The sequence below is a fragment of the Vigna umbellata genome, chromosome 1, assembly GCF_029865625.1.
Source record: "Vigna umbellata cultivar VRB3 chromosome 1, Vumbellata_1.0, whole genome shotgun sequence".
Classification (NCBI taxonomy): Eukaryota; Viridiplantae; Streptophyta; class Magnoliopsida; order Fabales; family Fabaceae; genus Vigna; species Vigna umbellata.
The window spans coordinates 70,340,539-70,364,503 of NC_142165.1; the positions used below are offsets into that span (position 1 = coordinate 70,340,539).

General features: G+C 35.1%; 1 protein-coding gene across 3 annotated transcripts in view; it reads left to right on the plus strand.

The window, feature by feature from the left end:
* The first annotated feature begins 658 nt into the window (after positions 1-658).
* Positions 659-23,965, plus strand: part of ALA3 (aminophospholipid ATPase 3) — a 39,742-nt gene continuing 16,435 nt past the window's right edge. Inside the window, exons 1-14 of one of the 3 annotated variants that reach the window (XM_088104128.1) lie at positions 659-1,079; positions 2,469-2,533; positions 2,656-2,711; positions 10,573-10,638; positions 14,585-14,646; positions 19,330-19,411; positions 19,830-19,940; positions 20,250-20,327; positions 20,422-20,518; positions 22,061-22,167; positions 22,536-22,601; positions 23,134-23,255; positions 23,673-23,763; positions 23,862-23,939. In XM_088104128.1, the coding sequence (XP_087960254.1) occupies positions 898-1,079; positions 2,469-2,533; positions 2,656-2,711; positions 10,573-10,638; positions 14,585-14,646; positions 19,330-19,411; positions 19,830-19,940; positions 20,250-20,327; positions 20,422-20,518; positions 22,061-22,167; positions 22,536-22,601; positions 23,134-23,255; positions 23,673-23,763; positions 23,862-23,939 (1,263 nt within the window). In that variant the 5' untranslated portion in view covers positions 659-897. The remainder of the gene's footprint in view (positions 1,080-2,468; positions 2,534-2,655; positions 2,712-10,572; positions 10,639-14,584; positions 14,647-19,329; positions 19,412-19,829; positions 19,941-20,249; positions 20,328-20,421; positions 20,519-22,060; positions 22,168-22,535; positions 22,602-23,133; positions 23,256-23,672; positions 23,764-23,861; positions 23,940-23,965) is intronic. The other 2 variants (XM_047302855.2, XM_088104126.1) reach the window with 2 other exon arrangements.

Consider the following 23,965-nt stretch of genomic DNA (forward strand, 5'->3'; position numbering starts at 1 on the left):
TGTATATAAATAGGCCCTTTCTTTTTGTACCCCAAAAGTTTGAAAATACTAATATTAATTTAGGCAATGAATGGTTTTGCTGTGTATTGTGGTGGTAGTTGTAGGTGGCTGGTGGTGGTTGGCCTTGTAAATGCATTTTCAATGAGTCTCTTAGGTTTTTGTTTTTCAGTTAAGGACTGGACAATTAAAAACCTTAAATTAAATTTTTTATTCCAACCATGACTACAGCAAAAACACATTAAAATCTTAAATTATACATATATATTTTGGTGTCTATTGAAAAGATGACGAAAAAGAAGAAGGAAGCATCCTTTCTTGCCTTCTTAAATGAGAGGATCCAAATTGACGTAGCAAAATAGCGTTGGTTAAGTAAAATAATAATCAACCACCCACCATGTTTGAATTTTTAAACCTTCAAGGAACGGGTCACGGATCCTTGGAAAACCATACGAAAACTCGTCTTTGACATATCGTGTCTTATGAAATTTTTAAGGGTGTGAAGTTGGTACTTAGTCTTTATAAATTTTAAAATATCTCAAAACATTTAATTAAACTAAGACAAATATTAGGAATAAAATAATATTTTTTGAGGGTGTAATATTATTTAGTGAATTTTGTTATGGTGCGAAGGGGAATTTAGCAGACCCCGAGAGAATTTAGCGCTAAAAGGAAAACAAAATAGAACAGAAGGGTAAAACCGTCAAAAGGCGAATTTGAGGGTTGAATCTCTTGGCTTCAGCGTCGTTTGGAAGAAGCACCAAGTAGCGTTTGCGCCCGAGAGAAATTTTCATTGGTTCGTTCATTCGTGTTTAAAAGCAATTGGTTGACAGAGAAAGAGAAGAAGAAGAAGAAGAAGAGGAAGCGATTGCATGAAAAATTGAAGGATGAAGGGATGGGATGGGATTCAATCTTCTTTATCTTCTCGATCGAGTTCCACGTTGGGCCATCAAGCTTCCTCTCGGTTGGGCCACCAACCTTCCTCTCGATCTGTTCGACTCGGCCGAGTTCAGCCTCAGGCTCCGACTCACCGGACCATCTTCTGCAACGATCGCGAGGCCAATTTTCCTATTCGATTCAAGGTTCAACCGTTTTCCTCTCCGGTTTATTATTTGTTCTTTCATTTCGTGTTTGTGTTTTTGTGGTTGGTTGATGCTTTTGCCTGATTCTGTAGTGGTTGAGGATGCTTGTTCAGTGTTTGCTTGAGTGAGTTTCTTGATTGCTTTTTTTTTTGTTAATATTTAGTTTAGTCAAATATCGAGGGTTGGTTCAGCTTGAGCTTTGGTGAATTGATGTTTCTGTGCATTTGACTATTGAGTTTTGTTTGATCTTTGAAATGGTTTTAAGAGTTTATCCGTGTTAGTGCTTTCTTGGACTTCGAAACTCTCAGATTAACTTATATTTTGTTTTTACGGGATCTATCCCACGAAAGAAGAGGTTCTAATAAAACCTTTAGGGTTTTCTTGAGGATGCCTATTCACTCAGTAAGAGTCAGTAAAATGAAATACATCCACATGGGCGTTTGAAATTTCAAATTGCAATCAAATGGAATCACGAGAAACAGGAATAGGGACTACTTGGTCTTGGCATTTTACTTTTCTTTGAAGGAGATGTTTAATTGAATGTTTCGATCATGAGGTGATGTGAGATTCGAGTGGCTGCATCAATGTTCGAAAGCAAGTTGTGGTAGCTCCTACTGTAAAATTGAGATGATGGTAGGACCTTCCTTAGGTGGTTTGAGCATGTATAGAGAATACCTGTGGAAGCCCAGGTAAAGAAACAGATCCGATGGAGGTTACTCCTAATTCTAGAAGCTTAATATAAGTGAAACAATTACGACAGATTCAGTAGCTAATGTTCATTTATAGACATGCTTTGCATCTGAACTCTTTGGTGTCTTTTGATTCATATAATTAATTCCACCAAAGTTGTCATCGTGATGTGTGCTAAAGTGGCACTATCCTGTTGCATCACGTCTGTACACTGCTCAATTGAAGCAATCACATCACAGATTGTGGTCATGTTTGGAGTGGTGCAAGTTGCAGCCACGTTTGTGTATATTTTGTGGCATTTTACTTACAGTGACTTTGGTTTATGGTTGAAAACCCTACTCTGCTCCTACAATACTATGTTATCCAAGGTTTATTTTTGGGAATAATTTTGTGATTTTGCTTCACTTATTTGGGGTTCGGAATTGAAGCCCTTTTGTAAAACAATCGTGTACCCTTTTGTTTCTGCAACATGACTTATTATTCATTGGCGCAGTCTCCTATTTTCTGATGTTTTCAGCACCTTCCTCATGTTGCTGACCTGCATTACCTGGCACTGATCTGACATTTTGTTCTGTGGTTTTTATTTAGTTCTCTCTCTCACTGTTCCCTGTTCTCTCTTAGAGATTGTTCTAATCTTTTGTTTTAAATTCAGAGTCTCTTTTCTTCTTCCCTCTTATTTCTCGTTGCCTACACTTTCAGAATAATCAAGCCAGCTGGGAGCACGCGGTGCTACCTTATGTTCTTTGCCACCTTTATTGCTGGTGGTTAGATCCAGCCCTCTTGTTTGAAACCTTCTCTTGGCTTGACTGTTTTCTTACTTGATAATTGTATTTGCTTTCCTCATCCATCTCTATCAAATGTTGTTTGAACCTTATCTTTGTCCCAGATGAAGTCTTGTTCAATCTATGGTCAGGTGCAGTTTGGTTTTTATATTTGTCCCAGGTGCAGTCTCCCTCCCATCTTTATCTTATTGCAGTCTGGACTCTGTATTCACTTCTTAAGTCCCATATGCTTTGTCCTTTTCCTCTGCCACTATAATAATTGCGGAATATTTCCTTTTAGAGTGCTTGATTCTGATCAACAAGCTTTAAAGATTAGTAAAGTTTAGCTTGAGGGTTAGTGTTAGAATATTTAGAAAATACATCATAAAATCTTTTTATATATTTTAGAATATTTTAGGTTTTTGTAACTTTTGTTTTTAATTAGAAAATGCAAATTACTTTAATTTTGTGTTGTTTTTTAAGGTTTGTATAGTAAATATAAAAAACATAAAAAAAGTTGTTTTCTCACCGTTCCTTACAGAAACTTTTGAAGATAAGGAATAATGTTTACTTTTAATAATTTAAATTGGAAACAGAAACATTTTTCGAACCAAATATGCCCATTGCTGAACTCTTGGGAGTGTTTTCCTTATTTCATTATATTTCCTAGTTAATTAGAATTCGGAATCTGGTATTTAGAATAAATAGGGATCAATGCTCTTTGTATTTTGCAACACATCATTAGATGAACTATATCAATATAATACTCTATTATTTAGAGTGTTCTCTCTATTTCATGCATTACTTAAATCCCTACAATTCAATTGGAAGGAATGGCATTTGACGTTTTGAAGATTGTTACATTTTCATTCATTGAGTCTGTATGGAAAAACTTTTCTAAAAACACTTATAGGAGAAAAAAGCAAGAAGAAAAAGCTAAATAAACTTGTCCGTAAGCTAAAATTAGCATATGCACAATTTAAAAATCAAAATTTATAGAAACTACGAGAGAACCTCTATTTATTATTTTTAAATAAGCCACTTTTAACTTCTAGAGAAACTTATTTCACTTTCCTTATTCTTCTGTTGTTAAAGTGTTTATTTTTCATGAATGAATTTAGTTTTCATGGGAAAGGGCATAAAAATCAGGATTTTACCTTATCTGAGAAGTGTGAAATGAACTCAGCAATAGAGAAAACTTTATAACAAACTGAATTGTATGAATTCTTCACCACTGAAATAAGAAGCTTACAAGAATATTTATGGGTAACCGCATGCAACAAAAGATATGCATACAAAACAGTAATAACCAACAGCTCTAACAGAGTACATGCATGAAAACAAAATATAGCTTTAGTAATAGCTAATAGCTCTAACTGAGTGCACACAATTTTTTCGTACCCTCCCTTAAACTCAAGGAGAAGATTTTTCAGAAGAAAAACACTTCACATCAATCTCCATATGTTTACTGCAATCGTGAAACACCACATTTTGAGCAATAGATGGCGCTTTGGTTATCACAAAGAAGAACCGAAGTAGTAAATGAAACTTGCAATTCAGTGAGAAAAGTACAAATCCATGTTAATTCAATAGATGTTTGAGCCAAACTTTTGTTTTTGGCTTCAATACTATAACAAGCAGTAACTCTCTGCTTGTGAGACCACCAAAATATTCAATTGGAACCAAGAAAGATGGCTGCTCTGGAAGTATAGTGTCTATCATCAATATTAGAGACCCAATCAGGATCACAAAAAAGGCTTTCAGTGACAAAGGTTGTGTAATTGACACTTGCTGGAAATGTAGTCCTTGGAACAAAGTACCTTTTAGATGCTCTAGTTTGTGTTTAATGAAAACCCATTGAGAGTCTAGTGGTCTGGACATAAATTGCCAGACGTTGTTAATAGCAAGCTGATTTCTTCTATAGTAAGAGGGATATATTGCAAAACACCTATCACTGAACAATAAAAAGTAGAATTTAAAAATTATTTGGCCCCGAGCTTTGATAATTTGCAATTTTAAACCTTAGGGGAAAAATTGGAACGAGCTTCTGCCATGTGTTTTGTGAAGCAAGTCTCAAATATATTTGCTTTGAGTCTTAAGAACAAATTTATTGGGTAAATATTTAATTTCAAGGTCAAGAACATTGTTAGAATAATTACTGTTATATATCATCATGAAGGCTTGTCTGCTAGACCATTAATGAATTGTACCTAGTTCTGTACCTAGAGGTCTAATGTAGACTCTTGATGTTCCATGAACTCTTGTAATTTCAATATATATAGAAGATAATGAGAGGGATCAAGCCCTCAAGAATATATTTTATCAGTTTTAATCTCAAGTTGGTATCAGAGCAGGACCTGCTCTAGTTTCTGTCCTGGGTTGTCCACCAGCATTGTCATTGCTGTTCGCATCTGTCTGGTGCCCTTTGTCGTTGTCCGCGGTTGTCTTGTCACTATTTGCAGCTATCAATTGTAGTTTGAAGCTCTTCAACTTGGTTCTCTGCCATCTTGCATCTGTCCGCTGTCTGTCGCTGTCCGCCACCGTCCGCCGCCGTTCGCCATCACTGTTCCGTCTGGCGACTATTGGATCTGGTTCGTCTCTTCACGCGACAACCACCCTCATTGGTTGTTGGAGTCTGATTCTCCTCTACGCTCCGCCACACGCAACTTCTTTGTGCGCTGCGAACAGATGCATATTGTTCACGCGTTGCCCTTTGCTTGTCGGAAAGTCACCGTGACACTTCCATAGCTGTCGCCTGAGCCTCCTCTCTCTGTTCTGACCCTCAAAACCTTACTTTAGTGAAGTTTAGAAGCTCCCCTTGAAGAAAACCCTAAGAAACCCTCTAGGGTTTTCTGGTTCCTCACTGTCGCGCTTTTCCTTCTCCTATTTTTATCAAGAATGGCGTCTGGAAGTGTTCTTTCTTTCTCTGGAAGTCCCTCAATTACTTCCGAAAAGCTAAACGAAAAGAATTATCTGTCTTGGTTTGCTGCCGTGGAAATGTGGTTCCTCGGTCAAGGACATTATGACCACCTTGAGCAGGATGGAAGCCAAGTACCTTCTAAAAAAGCTTAACAATGGAAACAAGCAGATTTCCAATTGAGTGCCCTATTGTGGCAATCTGTGGAACCCCAACTTTTGATATCTCTTAGAGCCTTCAAAACATGCCACTCTTTTTGGAAGAAAGCTCAAAGCATTTATGCTAATGATATTCAACGTCTCTATGATACAACAAACTTGGGGATTGAGATGATTGTGCCAAGCTGTTAGACTTTAATCGCAGATACTCTTGATACTCTTCCTCAGTGAACTTGGAGTTGGAAGTGGGAGTTTCAACCTTAGAGACATTGGCTGTTTTTGAAGGAAAACCATGCAAGGAGTAGCAATTTTCTTGGGTGTGACCCACCCTCTTACCGTAAGTGCACTGTGGACGTCCCTAACCTCCACGTCCTCCTCCTCTAGTGCCACGTCCTCCTCTTCCTCGCGTGGCAACTATGGCAGATGGTTCCTGAGATTGAGGCACTGGAACACGAAGAAGACGTGTGGTCAAGGCTTCCAAGGAAGGGACCTCATGATTGTCAGAAGTTGATCTCTGATATGATTCAAATCTGGATGTGAAGCACGGAGGATCATCACCATATAATACTTGTCAAGCTTCTTCTTGATGTCTTCCAAAGATTCCACTTCCAAGAACATTCTCAACTCTTTCACAATTGCTTGGGCTTCAGTCATGAAGGAGACCATATCATGATCTGTCATTTTGAGACATGCAAGCTTGTTTGTTGTATCATAGAGACGTTGAATATCATTAGCATAAATGCTTTGAGCTCTCTTCCAAAAAGAGTGACATGTTTTGAAGGCTCTAAGAGATATCAAAAGTCGGGGTTCCACAAATTGCCACAATAGGGCACACAATTGGAAATCTGCTTGTTTCCATTGTTTAGCTTTTTCAGAAGGTACTTGGCGTCCATCTTGCTCAAGGTGGTCATAATGTCCTTGACCGAGAAACCACATTTCCACGGCAGCAGACCAAGAGAGGTAATTCTTTCCATTTAGCTTTTCGGAAGTAATTGAGGGACTTCTAGAGAAAGAAAGAACACTTCTAGACGCCATTGTTGATAAAAATAAGAGAGGAACCAAAAAGGAGCCAGAAAACCGAGAGGAACTAGAAAACCCTAGGGTTTTCTTCAAGGGGAGCTTCTGGACCTCACTGAAGCAGGGTTTTGAGCGGCAGAGCAGAGAGAGGAGGTCCAGGCAACGACTATGAAGGTGTCGCGGTGACTTTCCTACGGCCAGAGGGCGGCGTGTGAGCTGAACGCGCCTGTTCGCTGCGCACAAAGAAGCGGCGCGTGGGGAAGAATCAGACGTCGGCACCGATGGGGTTGGTCGTCGTGTGAAGAGGCGAACCAGATCCAGTGGTCGCCGGATGGAACAGTGACGGCGGACGGCGTTGGAGGGCGGCAGACAAATGCGAGATGGCAGAGAACCAAGTTGAAGAGCTTCAAACTGCAGTTGACAGCTGCTGACAATGGCAAGACAACCGCAGACGGCGACAATGGGCATCGGACAGATGCAAACAACAATGACAATGCTGGTCGACCACTTTAGGACAGAAACCAGAGCAGGATGAACCTACTCTGATACCAACTTGAGATAAAAATATGTTCTTGAGGGCTTGAAAGACACCTCTCATGTTTTGTTATTTATATAGATAAAGAGTTGATACAATAGAGAGATAGAAGGTCAAGTCATTGTCCTAGACTGTTAGGTACAATGATTAGAGATAACCCAACACACTACCCCCTATTTTAGTCCTACTGACTACACTAACAAGTAGACTTAGTAATTATTCTAACATGAAGAAAAAGGAAGCCTTTAGGTATCAAGATATTGTGATGCCGATTGGGCAGGTTCTCCTATTGATAGATGATCTACTACTGGATATTGTGTTTTCCTTGGAGGAAACATTATCTCATGGAAAAGTAAGAAACAAAATGTAGTGGCTCGATCAACAGCTGAAGCTGAATATAGGGCAATGACGTCACTAACATGTGAACTTATATGGGTGAAGTAGTTCCTTCAAGAGCTTAGCTTCTGTGACATCCAGAGTATGAAGATGTATTGTGATAACCAAGCTGCTCTTCACATTGCATCAAATCCAGTGTTTCACCAGAGAACTAAACATATAGAAATTGATTGTCATTTTGTTCGGGAAAAGTTACTGTTATATATCATCATTAAGGCTTGTCTGCTAGACCATTAATGAGTCGTACGTACTTCTGTACCTAGAGGTCTAGTGCAGACTCTTGATGTTCCATGTACTCTTGTGTTTTCAATATATATAGAAGATAATGAGAGGGATTTGTTAAGCCCTCAAGAATATATTTTATCAGTTTTAATCTCAAGTAAAATAATCTAGATGACGAAGTTATATAAGAGAAAATGTAGCATGAGATTTTGTTTGAAGACCAAAGTATTCATGAATCTTCTCCCAAACCTCTAGGAGTGACTCGTGACAAAACCAACATAGAGGGAGTAGATTGAAACCAAACAAGTAATGTTTGGTCTTGAATTTCCCAGGCTTGATACGTCAGATTAATGTGATGAAGTGTACAATCATCTTCAGTGAGATAGCATGGGTTGAAACAACAGGATTCACGTAAAATATTTTGCTCTAGATACCATGTGAAACGAACTGCATGCTAGCAAATTTATGACAAAACTGTATTCGTTCTTTACTGTTGAAATTAGAAGCTTACAAGAGACTTATAGATAACCACTCGCAATAAAATATATATCCTATAAAACAGTAATAGCTAACAGAGTACACATACAAAACAAGAGATATAGCTGTATAATAGCTAACAGCTCTAAAGACAACACGTACAAATTTTTCGTACACAATATAAGTATACCCTTTTATAGGAGGGGAGGTAAAGATGGCTTCAACTTTACAAATTTTATAATTCATATTAATGATCCATATAAATGTCAAGTGATCTTTTATTGAGTCAACCTGTAATGCTGTAAGAAACTTAACAATTCCAAAATTAGCACATACAGCATATACATTTCATTATAAGGCATAAAACATAAATGCCAAAAGCTAATTATAGTATACCAATCTTAGAATGTAGATGTCTAATTAAAAAAATGTGCTACTTTGTGAAGAATGGTGTGTGACTGTGGGTTCAAACAAGAATGTGAGTTGGCTTGGACTTCAAACAAGCAAGAAAGCCATGCCAAAAAGTGAAAATACCCACCCTTGTACAGCAAATTTGAAGACCAAAGTTTTCAAATTGACATCGTAAATCATTTATTTTTGAGTCTTTAATTGTTATTTTGTATCGAATCATATGATTCAGGTACAATGAGAAATTACTTCAAATATACCATATAGAAGATATATAGTTCTCAATGCAAACACTTCAAAGTAGAAATAGATAGAATGGCTTAAGCATTGGCCTAAACGAAATTTTTAGTCATATCTAAGTTTATGAAGTCTTTATTTTAGAAGAATGAAAAGACAACAACTAAATACTTAAGTAGAGTACATGCATGGAATAAGTGAAACAGTTAAATAGCTAAATAGAGTACATCCACTGAATAAGTGAGTGACAAATAAAAGTGGAATAATCAAATAGGATAAGTTGACAAGTGCTTTTGGAATTTCCTTTTCATCTACAATTTTTTGCTTGACTTTATTATTTTTGGGAATTGGTTACAGAGTAAAAACCTATTGTGAATCTTATTGGGGATACGAAAGTTCATAGATTCATTCATGTATAGTAAGATACAAAGTCATTTAAGATTTATCTTGTGATAGAAATTGGTAGGTAGCCAAAATGTATTGTATCAAAATATTCAAATTGTGAATCACATAATATTGTGATAACTATAAAACAAACTAATTGATCTAGCATGGGTTTAACTACAATTGATTGCACTATTCCATTTTTCTTGACGTTTAACATTGAACTAGGGTGCAAATAGCGGTTGGCAGCAGTTTAGAAAATTTTGTAGTGTTTTTTTTGGATAACAGGCATAAGTATTTGTTGAAGTCCCACATCGACTAGAGATAAGGTCAATTTATAGTTTATAAGTGGGTGCAAACCTCACCCTACAAGCCGGTTTTGTGGGGTTGAGTTAGGCTTAAAGTCCACTTCTAACATGGTATCAGAGCCATGGTTAGAGCCTATCCTAGCGATAATTTGTTGTTTGTTGGGCATATTGTTTCACCCGCTATCGGACCGCTATCGGACCACCCATGAAAAATGTCTAATCTCACGCTCGATATGTATATATTTCGGCATGAGGGGAGTGTGTTGGAAGTCCCACATCGACTAAAGATAAGGCCAATTCATAGTTTATAAGTAGGTGCAAAACTCACCCTACAAGCCGGTTTTGTGGGGTTGAGTTAGGCTTAAAGCCACTTCTAACAGTATTTTTTTTACTATGGAGAAGAGTAATGTAATCTCATTTATAGGAAATAAAATGCAAAAAAAATGTATTATATTGAATCAAAAAGGTGGTTAGGACTCGTAGTATAATCATTGAATTGTATAATTAGATATGTGATATGGTCGTTATATTCATTTGAAATCTCTTTAATTGATATGAAGGAAGTCAAACTCTTGTGAAGCATAAAAAAGGATATTGGTAAGTGGATTTTTATTTCCAAGGCAATGTTGTTTCTACCAATCTGGGACTTTTAGATTATCTGGGATGGAAGAATTCACGTAAAAAGCTTGTGATGTATAAGATTGCCCATTATTATTGGCCAGACATTTGAAAATAATAATTCTATGAAACTTATCTACTTTTTTCTAGTTTCTTTAAACATGTATATCAACTGAAATTCAGTCAATAAAGTCAGCGCAGTTTGCCTATTTAATTGATCATTGTGAAATCAAATCGATTCTAGTTTCTGTTTCTTGTAATTTCAACTATTTCTTGTAATTTCAACTATTTCTTGTTTGTATTATAATGTATATTTCACATACCCATTTTTAGTAATTTTGATTAGTTAATTTCCACTGTGACAGGGGAATTCTATATCAACTACCAAATATAACTTCTTCACCTTTTTGCCAAAAGGACTATTTGAGCAGGTAAGTTACTCCAAGCTTCTGATTTTAAAGAGCATTTGAGACGCAATTGATTTCCAGTGTTCAAACAATGAAAAGTCTTTTACGTACATGAGTTGTTAGTTACATTTTCTGGAAACTATTATCTTTAGTATTTTATGAAAGTATATATTGCAACTCTTTTAGTTGGCACATTTTTGCAAATATGATTAATTACCAGTGTTGTTAAAATCAAGAGTAAGATCGTAAAATTGCACGATCCTGCGAGTTTGGAGCACCAAGCGAGTTGACATAGAGGGCGGATTGTAAGTGGTGTGGATCTGAACGACTATGCAAGGATACTTGCTTAATGGGGGGATCATGGGCCATGTTAATCCTTTTTGTCCTGTGATTGACCCAATTCATGAGAAGCCCAACACTCTTACCTTTTTCAGCTAGGGTTGCGTTCATCGGCACATGCCGCTCTGAGTCGCTGGCACTCGCTGCTCGTGGAGTTGTCGGCGCCCGCTTTCTTGGAGTTGCTGACACTTTCCACCCTTGCACGCGCCTGCTGCTGTCAGCAATCAGTGATGCTTTGCCTCTGTTTCTCTACTCTTTACTTTGCTCTCGACCTCTGTTTATTTTAGGGCTTCTTTTAGTGATGTAGTTGCCTTGGTTGTTCTGCGGGGAGCTTGAGTGGTTGTTCTGCTGGCATCCACACTCATTGGTTGTTTTTATCCACGACTTATGTACTAAATTTTCTTCTTAAACTTTTAATAAACTGATAGGTACCAAAAGATTACAAGACCGGGACTGATCTGATCTGTTTCAAAGAGATATGAAATCTGATAAAAAGAAAAATGCAGATGAAATTACAAAACGGAAAAATATAATACTGGACAAAGAGTGTCTAATCACTCTTGAAAATCCTTGCCCACCTTTTTCCTCCTTTTTCTTGCAGTTTACCAAACATCTTCATAATCTGCTAGAACAAATTAGTTCGGTTGCAGAGGGGCTGACTTCTGCTCTGCAAAGTGCAGCTGCTACACTAGTACCCAATTCCATGATTTGATAGAGCCTTCCATGCTGTCTTTCAAGAAGTGAGTTTTACGAAGGGATGGATCCCCTTTTATGACCTTCTCACCTCTTTCCATCCTTTTTCAGATTGAGATTTATTAAATTTGCTTCTATATCCCCCAGACTGGCCAGCCAATCCATTATTATATCCACTTCTGTTCCCCCAAGATTGAATGAGAAGTTTTGCAGCATAGTGATTGGTTGTACGTCAAGTTTAATTTCTTTTATATTTATTTCTCTCAGGAAAGCATTAAGTTTTCATAAGAAATTAGCTTTAAGAAAGGAGAAAGCAAAGCACAAACCATGGGGGACGCCACCTAACCCATGAAATCAAGCAAACCTAAACCTGTGATAGCCTGTATTGAATTAGAAGAAAAAAAAAACTTGTGAAAAGAGCAGTAGTTTATACCAAACAATAAAAACTATATTGAAATGTAATGTTTCTTTATTATTATTATTTATGTATGGGAACCCAACTTTTAGGTTAGGGTTCAAGGAAGTGCCTTGACCTTTTGTATTATGCTCCTTTGTACTCTAAATACAGGAGTAAAATTGTAACAGTGTAGTAAGTCTGTTTTACTTCATTCAAGTTCTTCAAGTAACTATACCCATATAAGCATTCCACATAGGCTATTCCTCCAAAATTCTAATACGGACATTTGAACTGCATGATTATTTGTTTTCATATCTTCGAGTATAGTGTATAACCAGATCTTTCTTCTTAAGGGACCTTCCTAAGTTCTTTTTTACCACAGCTTGAGGTGAAATTTCTTGCTTAGCTGAATCAAGTTCCTCCTCTTTTTCAACTGTCACCTCAAAATTTTGATGGTATTCTGAATATTAGGTTGTTTCTCTGAAGATTATAAATTCTGAGTTTGCTGTCCTCTCTCAGATTCTGAACCAGATAGACTTCCTTCAATATCATCATGTTTTCTTTGATGTTCCTCTAGTCCCAAAATCCTGCAGAGCAACCTTATCCTCATCTTCTAAACCTGAAATATCTGGCACAAGACTGATGGTCTTGTGATCATGTCTACAATCATTTGTGTTATTATTTCCTGAGTTATGTATAGATATTGATTCCTTCACACAACAATTTGCTTCTCGTATCGACGAATTAGAAGAGATGTCAACCGGCAACCGTATCTGGAAACAACGATTAGTGGATATTGGTACTGTCACTGCACAGCAAGCAAAGGATTGGGGATTCAGTGGTGTAATGTTAAGAGGTCGTGCGACATGAAGACATTGATAGCAATACCTGCATCAGAAAGCTGTCCATCCTACATTTCCTTCTCTGGTTTAATACTATGAAGCCTTCTGTCTTCCCACAATTCCATTCCTAGAGATTCCATGCGATGATTAGTCATGCTATGCTCTTAATCACCAGTTTGTAAACCCTGCTTCTTAGATTCAGTGTTGTCTACACCCTTACCCATATACATCAAATTATGTCTTTTGAACAAACATCTGTTTTCCTTTTGACTATATGCCATGGTTTTATTCCTTCTACAATTTTGTGAAGAATGTTCAACATTTGACATGAGTGACAAAATTCTGGAACTCTTTCATATTCGAGATCAAAACTACCAAGGCAAAGCATTTTCTCTCCAGCATAATTTGCAATGGCAGATCATATTGAAGATCCACATCTACCATAATTCCTACAAAAAATTATCTTGATCTGGCTTAGCATACAATCGTGCAAAGAAGTGTTCTAGTTCTTTTGGCATTTTAGAATAATGTTCTAGGTTTTTTGGTATTCCATGGGTAACTTTGTTAGTTTCATCTAACACTAAGCTTTTGTTATTTTCACCATAGCTGGGATGAAGTCCTTTGTCCGGGTAAAACCCCTCAACATTCCAAGTGAAAGACTCCAAGGTCTTGTTGCCAGGAGACACCTCATATCGTCCAAAAGTGCCCTTTCCACATAGGGACACATTCCACTGTCTCGCATTCTCACACTTGCACTACATATTCTGTTGCAAAGTGATACAAGATCTGATCAAAGGAAAACTGAAGACTGAAATACAGAAGGGAAAAGTATAATACTGGACTGTTAAACCGTGCCTGTTCTATCCTGAAAATCCTTGTCCACTTTTTACCTCCCTTTTCTGATAGTTTCCCACCTTATATATCCATTACCCAGGATCCCACTCTTTCATAAGCAACTTAATCTATATTCTACACCATTAATGAAGGGGATTCTCTTTGTAATTGTTTTTTTTGCTGTTCATATTTTCTTACAATTTTACTTGTTATGGTTTGATAATTGTTTTTTATCATGATAACTGTTCTAATAATTGAATTTTTTAATTGTATTAACTGTTTTCTATAATCATAATAAATGTGGACACAGGCCTGATAATGCATGTATTTCCATGAGTAACTGATTATAGGCTTTCTCTCTATCCTCATCTTCCTTGGAATATTTCCCATTTTTCTTATATAATATTTACAAATTTTCCTTTCTATTTGAACCTCAGACAGATTTCTATTTTGGGTCTGATCATGAACATTTAATATGTCTGGTTGGTATGTTTATATTGATGTTTGTATGTAGGACCAACCTCAAGACATATGAGGCATTCTTTACACTGCTGCTGATTATATTTTTCAATCATTCTATTTCTTCCTATATCAGCTTTCTCACCATTAGTGTACGTTACAAATTCATGTGGCTGCAATCAAATTTCCTTTTTGATTTATTTGCTCATAAAGAAAAATGAGATGGTTCTTGTGCTCTACAATATGTGTGATGACAACTTTTGCTCAAATTAATATGGCATAATCAGTTGTGTAATTTTGTATATCATTGACTGATGTTAAATGATGTTTGTAAGTGTGTATCCTTTGTCACATTATCAATATTTTTATGTTACATAGAAGATAACAGTTCCTGTTTGTCCTGCAGTTCAGACGAGTGGCTAATCTCTACTTTCTTACAATCTCAATTTTGTCAACCACACCTATTAGGTATGTATTTGCTAGTCAACTTAACAGTGAGGTTATGTTGCAACTTGTGAGCATTATTGAGATAAGTGAGCTATCAATACTCACTTGAGTAGTGCAGTTCCATCTTAATTTTTCATGAAAAATTGTTCAGTTGTTTGTTATTTGTATGGTGAAGTTGGTAGTAGTTCCTAATTATTTAGGTACATTTTAGTATTTGTATAAGATATACTGTGGCTGCATTGTATCTTAATCTTCCTGATTGATCTTGATATGGGAATTTGTTTTGGCATGTGTGGTTGATATGATTGGATGGCGAACGGTTTAGGATTTAATGGGTTCTTCTTTGGATTTTCTTTGGTTCATTCATTATAGAAACTGGTGCTTTGAAGGATAATCAGGTAATATGAGGATTAGGGTACTTTATAAGGCACTGGGCCTACTTGTGAAAAATACAGAGCAATTAGAGTGAATTTGAGAGTGTATCTCTCCCTCTCTTAGGGTTTCGTATGTGTAATAGTTTGGGATACATCAGATACAATATCAGATAGAATGCATGAGAGGAAATAGAAGAGAATTCTAAAAGATAATTCTAGGAACTAGGTCCAATACAAAGTACATAACACCTACCAATAAATCCTATTAAAGATTATTTATTCTTACACTATCCCTCAATCTAAAGCATACAAATTGTATGTATCAAGTTAGAAACAAATACATTTGATCTGGAGACCTGTCAAGTATTTTGTGAATACATCTGCAAGTTGATCATTTGATCCGACAAACTCGGTGCATGTTTCTTTGGACAACAACTTTCCTCGATTAAAATGGCAATAAATTTCAAAGTCTTTAGTTCTCTCATAGATCATTGGATTGGAAGCAATGTGGACCTGGTTATCACAATAAATCTTCATTGCTTAAATGTTACAAAAATCTAATTCTTATAAGAACATTTTTATCCGTATAAGCTCAGGCAAGATATACCATTGCTTTATACTTAGCTTCATAAAAAGATGGGGCAACAACGATTTGCTTCGTACTTTTCAAAGAGACTATTTCCTCCAAGCAAAAACATAATATCCTGTAGTAGAGTGTCTATCCACAGGTGAACTAGCTTAATCAGTGTCACAATATCCAAAAATTTGGGTATTGCCTTATCTTCATAAAGTAGTCGTTATCTTGGGGGCACTTGAAAGCATTAATATGAAAGAAAGAAGATTTTATTCAATTGATTCATTTGAAACAGTACATCAACTTCTATATATGGAGAACTCAAATCCTTAAGTAATAATTACATGAGATCTCTAGAACCTTCTAATAACTCACGGTGGTAGAAGTTGTTGTCAATGCACATATTGTAAATTAATGGACCACACTCAAGAAAATTGTTACTCATTACATGGCTTTCCTGACAATACAGCCAATATTTCCAAATCAGAAGGATTCATGTAAAAGTTCTCTAATGAAGAATATCAGGAATACTTAAGGTTGAAATCCAACTACCTAGCCCAATCATCTACAACTTCTAATTTGTCAACATTGTGCATTTCACAATCTATGGAGATTCAATCCATGGATTGTTGACTTAAGTGCATCTGATCATATTTATGGTAATATCTCTTTGGCTTTTTCTCTCTTCTATCCTAAAACAAAAGCAACCTAACCTAAGAACCACACCAATCATCTGACCCAGAGGTATGTGCTCCTTCTTCTGACACAGTTGAACCTTTGGAAAATTCCTTGAATATTAACTGTGAACCTAGCCTTGATGACTTGGCCATTGTTTTGAGCAAAAAAACTCGGTCTTGTACCAAGTATCGTATTTCTCACTCTATGACCACTAAAAACCTATCTATGCAACTCCAGAGTTTCCTCTCTACCATTGATGCAATTAGAGTCCCTACTTCAGTTCAAGCATTGAAGGATGAGAATTGGGTTCGGGCCTTGAATGAAGAGATGAGTGCCTTCGAAAAGAACCAAACGTGGGAAATTGTTAACAGGCCACTGGATAAAAAGGTAGTAGGATGCATTTTATAATGTAAAGTATAAATCTATTGGCACATTACAACATTACAAAGCAAGATTAGTTGCTAAAGGATTTACTCAGACTTATCGTGATGATTATGAGGAGACATTTGCTCCAATGGCAAAGATGAATACAATTAGAATCATTCTCTCATTGACAACTTATTTTGGTTGGGAATTGCAACAATTTGATGTGAAAGATGTTTTCTTGAAATAGACAATTAGAGGAAGAAGTCTATATGGAAATTCCACCAGGTTTTAGGCCTATTGAAGAAGGGAATAAAGTATGTATGTTGAGGAAAGCTTTGTATGGGCTCAAGCAGTCACCTCGTGCTTGGTTAGGTAGACTCAGTCAGGTTATGATCTCCATGGGGTATTGGTAGAGTCAAGGTGACCATCCCTTATTCATCATCAAGAATTCCCCAAAAGGTAAACTTACACTACTCTTGGTGTTTGTTAATCATATGATTGTTGCAGGAGATGATGAACATGAGATACAAGTCTTGAAAGAAAAGCTTACCACCCAATTTGAAATGAAGTATCTAGGAAAATTGAAGTACTTCCTTGGGATAGAAGTAGGTTACTCGACAAATGGCAGCTTTATCTCCCATAAAAAGTATGTTATTGATCTTCGTAAAGAAACAAGTATGATTGATTGCAAGACCACTGGAGTTTATATAGTTGAAAACCATAGAATAGGAAGCGATGAAGGCAATTCTACTGTAAATAAAGGCCAATATCAAAGACTTGTTGGGAAGCTCGTTTACTTAGTTCACACTAGACTAGACATAGCCTATATTGACCACTGGAGTTTATATAGTTGAAAACCATAGAATAGGAAGCGATGAAGGCAATTCTACTGTAAATAAAGGCCAATATCAAAGACTTGTTGGGAAGCTCGTTTACTTAGTTCACACTAGACTAGACATAGCCTATATTGTGAGTGTTGTTAGTCTGTTCATCCATGATCCAAGGGAGAGACATTTACTAACGGTAAACAAAATCCTTCCATATTTGAAGACAAGTCTAGGAAGGGGATTATTGTTTAAGAGAGATGAAATATTAAAAATGGAAGTGTATATTGATGCAGATTATGCATGTTCTTGGGTGGAAATTTGGTGAAATGGAGAAGTAAGAAACAAAATGTTTTTGCAAGGTCTAGTGCAGAGTCTGAATGGGTGTGTGAATTGTTATGGATGAGAATTATTCTAAATAATCTTAAAGTGGCATGTGAAGAACCAATGATCCTTTGTTGTGATAAAAAGTTAGCTATTAGCATTGCTCATAATCCAGTTCAGCATGATAGGACCAAACACATAGAGATAGATCGACACTTTATTATAGAGGAACTGGATAATGACCTTATCACTACATCCTACATCACATCTGGACTTCAGTTAGCAGATCTATTTACAAAAGGTCTTCCCACTAAGCAATTTCATGATCTCACATGCAAGTTGAAAATGATAGATATCCATTCACTAGCATGAGGGGGAGTGTTGTTAGTTGGATATTAAAAGCAATAATGAAAGTTGTTGGAAGGATATTTAATGTATTACTAGCTTGGGATACATCAGATATAATGAATGAGAGGAAATAGAAGATAATTCTAAAAGATACTTCTAGGTACTAGCTCCAGCAGAAAGTACACAACACCTAAAAGTAAATCCTATTAAAGATTATTTATTCTAACACACATGAATAATGAATAAGGGTCCGATTCGTGGCTATTATAAAGTTATGAAGAATACTTGTGAGACTATGACACTGAAATTTGAGCTTGGGGAAAATTAAGCTAGAAACGGCTACAATTTTGGTGCTTTAGTTTCTGTTTTTTCTCATTAATGGAATATTCTCTGCTTTGCTTGAGTATTTTGATTGATAAAGTAAATTAAGTTGGGATTATTGAAATGCTCTCTCGAAGAGATATTTTATGTTTGAAATTTCAAACAAAGGAATTATATTTATTTTGCTGGGATGTAATTTTCCCATTCAATATTATTGTTCTATGGATGTCATTATGGTTGCTATGCTATATCTATTTGTTACTTTATTCATACATCATAACAAAACAAACAATAGAAGATAGAAATCAATGGTATTTGGGGTGAGAAAGAAAATCTGGAATTCAATGGGAACAGTAATATCAAACATAGACAACAAAGTTACAGTTTATAGCCACTTTGAAGAAGCAAACCTTCAAAGGGAACCAACCTACTAGGTTTAGCTTGACTGACTTGATAACCTGGCATTCTATTAGTGCAGTCCCACTCTAAGCCTAACAATTTTTATATGAATTCATTAATTGGTTAATTACTCTCAGTATTACAATGAACTTATAATCAAATTGGTATGATATCATTTATTGTGTTTTTCTTAGATTTTGCATTATATCATTACTTTTTGCTTTGTATTAATCTGTAAAAACATAATGGTGTTATCCCTGTTTTGGTCTCCACTTTTTACTGGACTCCTTTGCTCTTCAACTGCGAAGCAAAATGTATTTTTGAAAGAACTGAGAATAATTTTAAGCCCCTCCCCCTGCTAGTATTTTGAAGATTATTGTCAGTAGTATGTACTTCATTCATGCCGAATGCTTTTCATATATATTTTTCGTCTAATTTTATATATCATTGAAAAGAAGTAATGGCAAGTCTCACTATGAATTTTCTGATGTTGTAGTCCGGTGTCTCCAATAACAAATGTGCTTCCTCTGTCTCTGGTGCTTCTTGTCTCTCTTATCAAGGAAGCTTTTGAAGATTGGGTACGAGTATTTTTTTTGCTGTCATTAATACATTGCTTTTTTAACACACTTTACTTAGGCTGTTTAGGTTTAGGTGGTTACCATTTAGCCTTTCAGACAGAAATTTTATGGAAAATTCTGGCAGGGGAGGCTATAGAAAAATGTTGAATATATATATATATATATATATATATATATATATATATATATATTTCTTTTTGCAGAATGTAGAAATAAGCATTTTATCAGTATGTGCTTACAAGTTCGTGAATTACTATACATATTTTGTTAACTCCTCGTTTTATCTTTATTTCTATTTCTCTTGTTGGAATCCTTAGTTGGAAATTCTTCAGATTTTCTCACATATTAGATTATGCTTATAGATTTGTGTATTCTACTTCCTAATTTCTTTTTCCATCTTTTATATTTTGTATAACAGAAGCGTTTTCAAAATGACATGTCCATAAATAACAATGGTATAGACGTTTTGCAAGATCAAAAGTGGCAGTCTATATCCTGGAAGAAGTTGCAGGTTGGAGACATTGTGAAGGTGAGTGTGCTATGCATTTCTGTTCTAGTTTATTTTGACATGTCTATATTTTGAACTAGTACGTATTGAAGTAAAAACAGATCAGTAAGCTCTCGATACCTTATTGAGGTAAAAACTGAGATTAATAGAAATAAGTACATTGATATATGTATGTAGCAATGGGTCTCTAACATTGACTATGAGATTAATATAAATAAGTACATTGACTATATGCCCTTGTCGTCAAGGTTGAAGTCTAGCAACGGGTCCTCAAGGTTGAAGTCTAGCAATGGGTCTCTAACACTTACTATGAGTTATGTTCTGTTGCAGGTTAAACAGGATGGATTCTTTCCTGCAGATCTGCTTTTCTTGGCAAGCACCAACGCAGATGGTGTCTGCTACATTGAGGTTTATTGTTTATATTTTTCAATCTGGTAGGAGTGTTTTCTCAAAGCTCTTTAAACAGTGTTTGACTTTAATTAACATTGGGTTTGAGTGGCAGACTGCTAACTTGGATGGGGAAACCAATTTGAAGATTAGGAAAGCATTGGAAAAGACTTGGGATTATGTGACTCCAGAGAAGGCATCTGAGTTTAAAGGTTTCATTTTTTTCATTGTTTTATCTACATATTATAGTTTTATACAGTTCTTCTAACGTTTATTTAATTTGCTTAAGAGTTATTTTACATTACTGCACTTGGTTGTTTAAGTTCTAGGAAACATGATGACAACATCTCAGCAATTTTTTTTTTTTTAATTTTAAGCTTTAGAATATAATAAGTTTTGTGCATTATCATAATTTTGGTTCATTTATCTGCGTAATGATAATAATGATTAACATTTACTCATTCCATTGTATTTTGTTTTCATGAACCAGTTACATGTGTTTGTTTCTTAAGATGTGATTCCTTATTTAATAAGTTAGATGACTACAGAAATGTAAATGATGTTTTCAATTGGCTTTATTTTCTGTTTATGGATGAAGTTGTGTATTATTAGCATCTTAAATATATATTGCAGTTACTTGAAAATGCCCTTACTGTGGATATCTGTTTTTTTTCTCCAATTTTCTTGTGTTTCCACGTCCCTGAAAGTTGCTATAAATTTATGATATAGTTCTCGGGCTGTTTATTCAGATAACATTCTTTATTCTCCAGCGTTAGATCCGTTGATCATTCAGGCTGAGTAAAAGTATTGTATAATTTAGTAATTAATCATGTCATATCTCATGCTCCAAATAAATGGAAGTGTTCAATTTGGGGATCTCAACAGGAGAAGTAGGAAGATACCAAGAGCATGTAACATTTCAGCTGTTTTAGTAAAAAGAAAATTATGTTTCAGCTGTCTTATCTTAAAAACTATGTTTAGCAAACATACCCAACAGAAAATCAGACGTTGATTATAATTGACCGTACATATACTTGATTATTGAAATAATCTAATTTGTACAGCTGTCCCAAATACATCCTAAGAAAGCAGCATTCTTGGGAAAGCTTTCTTTTTTTCCTTCAATAAGATGGTTTTTTATGAAAAGTAAGCTGGATGTTTGGAAATCAGATGGAATTTAGTAAACACGTTTTTATTTTATTTTTTCCTGAAAATCATGCTGTGTTTATGAATATGAATTTTTGTTGCTTATGTTATTTTCGTTTAGATTTCTCCCATTTCCGATTCGTACACACTTTTTCTTGTGTAAAAGCTGATACTATTTGTTGACTCATACAAAATTATGTTAGAATCACTTTTCAGCAAACTTGTCCAAACAGAATCTGATTGTTATTATAATTGATTATTGAAATAACATAATTTTGGTGTTCTCTCAACAAACTCTAAACTTATGTTCAGGGTATAGAGTTTTATTAAAATAATCTGTTAAATTGATGTATTTCATGTGGTTAACTGTTCCTCAACTGGTGGAATTATTATTTTTTAAATAAAAACTCTTAATAAATTGTTCTTCATAGAACATTTTATGGCTCTTTGAAACGTTTGTCTTTAATTTCATATTTTTAGGGAATATTATTCTGAAGTCTGTGCAAGACTTATTTATTACCAGGTTTATGAATGTCAATTCCAATCAATATGCTAAATTTGATCTCTTATTTGTTTCAAATTCTTACAAGTTTTCAAACTATTTGCAGGTGAAATTCAATGTGAACAACCAAACAATTCATTGTATACCTTTACTGGAAATCTTATAACCCAAAAGCAAACATTGCCTCTCAGTCCAAATCAAATTTTATTGCGGGTTTGTTGCCCCTCCCCATCTGTTTTTATCTGCCGAACTGTGTTTATTCATGAACTAGAGTTCTCTTTTTGTTGTATTGGTATTTGGATTTTGACAGATAGAAGGGAAGTTGAAAAAATATTTTGTACTTCTGATAAGAGTCTATTGTACAGTGGAAGCTTCTGCTTACATTTGTAAATTTATAAGGCAGAAGCTTTAGATCCTAACAGATGCCTGCTGTGATAATTATAACAGTCTTACAACAGAATTACATTACAGAAACTGAATATAACTAGTCTAAAACAACTATATGCTCTGTACCATGTGCTGATATTTTGTTTACTTAGTTTGTAAAACTTAAATTGACTTGGAGCATCTTGACTTTTCAGGGTTGCAGTCTCAGGAATACAGAGTATATTGTTGGGGTTGTTATATTTACTGGACATGAAACAAAGGTTGGCTGTATAAAATGATGCCTAATGATAAACTGATAATACTCTCAATATCACGGCCCTTGGTCTTGCTTTTTTTATAAAGACGTTTAATATGCTTGTAATGAATTGATTGTTAAGATGTTGCTAGAGACAAAATGGTACTGTTTTTGCTGTTGTTATGTATTCATAATTATAATTATTCATTAGTATCTTGCATATTTAACTGATATAATTCCAAACAATTATCCTTGGGGTCTAGAGATATGGAAAAAGAAGAAAATAACTGAACATAAGTTTTATTTTAATGACTATGAATTTATTTATTTATTTTTGGAAAATAACAATCCACAGTAAATGAAAATGAAAATGAAAACAAAAACAAACCAAACATACTTTAAGAATGTAATATATAACCTTGACGTGTGGGTTTATTTCATTTTCTTTTCCATTCATTTTTGAAAGTATAAATTAAGTTCGTCTTGTGTTTGGCTTTGATTTTCCTACTGTGACTGTTCATGGATTGTGTTTTAGTGATGTTTGAAAAACATTGCAGGTGATGATGAATACAATGAATGTTCCTTCCAAAAGAAGTACATTGGAGAGAAAGCTTGACAAGCTCATACTAACTTTATTTGCAACTCTCTTCATGATGTGTTTCATTGGAGCCATAGGCAGGTGAGTTAAACAATTGCTGGACCCCTTGTAGTCTCTTGCTAACTTTTACTGGGCTTTAATGTTCAAGTACACTGTTATATGAAAATGGGATTGATTTTATTGAAACTAGCATTAGATTTAGTGTATTTATTATTGTTATCAATATCAATACTAGGGTTCTGATTGGCACTACGTGTCACACAAGCTTTAGATTATGTGTATAAAGTTTTATTAAAATAATGTAAATTCTGAGATAGTTCTATAAAAGCAAATAATCATTAATAAAAAATTTGTTCTAGTGTGGGAAATTTAGGACTTTTTTTTATGTCTTTTTTAATTAAATCGCTACAGTATGATGGAAAAATAAAAGTAACAGGTATCCCTTATTGTGTAAAAGTTTATTTCTAAATGACATTATTATATTTGTTTAAACTGCAGTGCTATCTTCGTAAATAAAAAATATTTTTACTTACATCTTGATTCATCAGAAGAGGGCTCGGCACAGTTCAACCCCAGAAATAGATTCTTGGTACTGTTAACTTTCTCCATTAAGATAAATATCCATCCTCCTTTTTTCTTTATTTCTCTGTTAAATTATTGTTGTTAATTCTATTTTTGTGCTGTCAGGTTTTTATTCTGACAATGTTTACCCTAATAACACTATACTCAACAATCATTCCCATTTCACTTTATGTGTCCATAGAGGTTTGTGTCTCACTCCTTTATTCCCT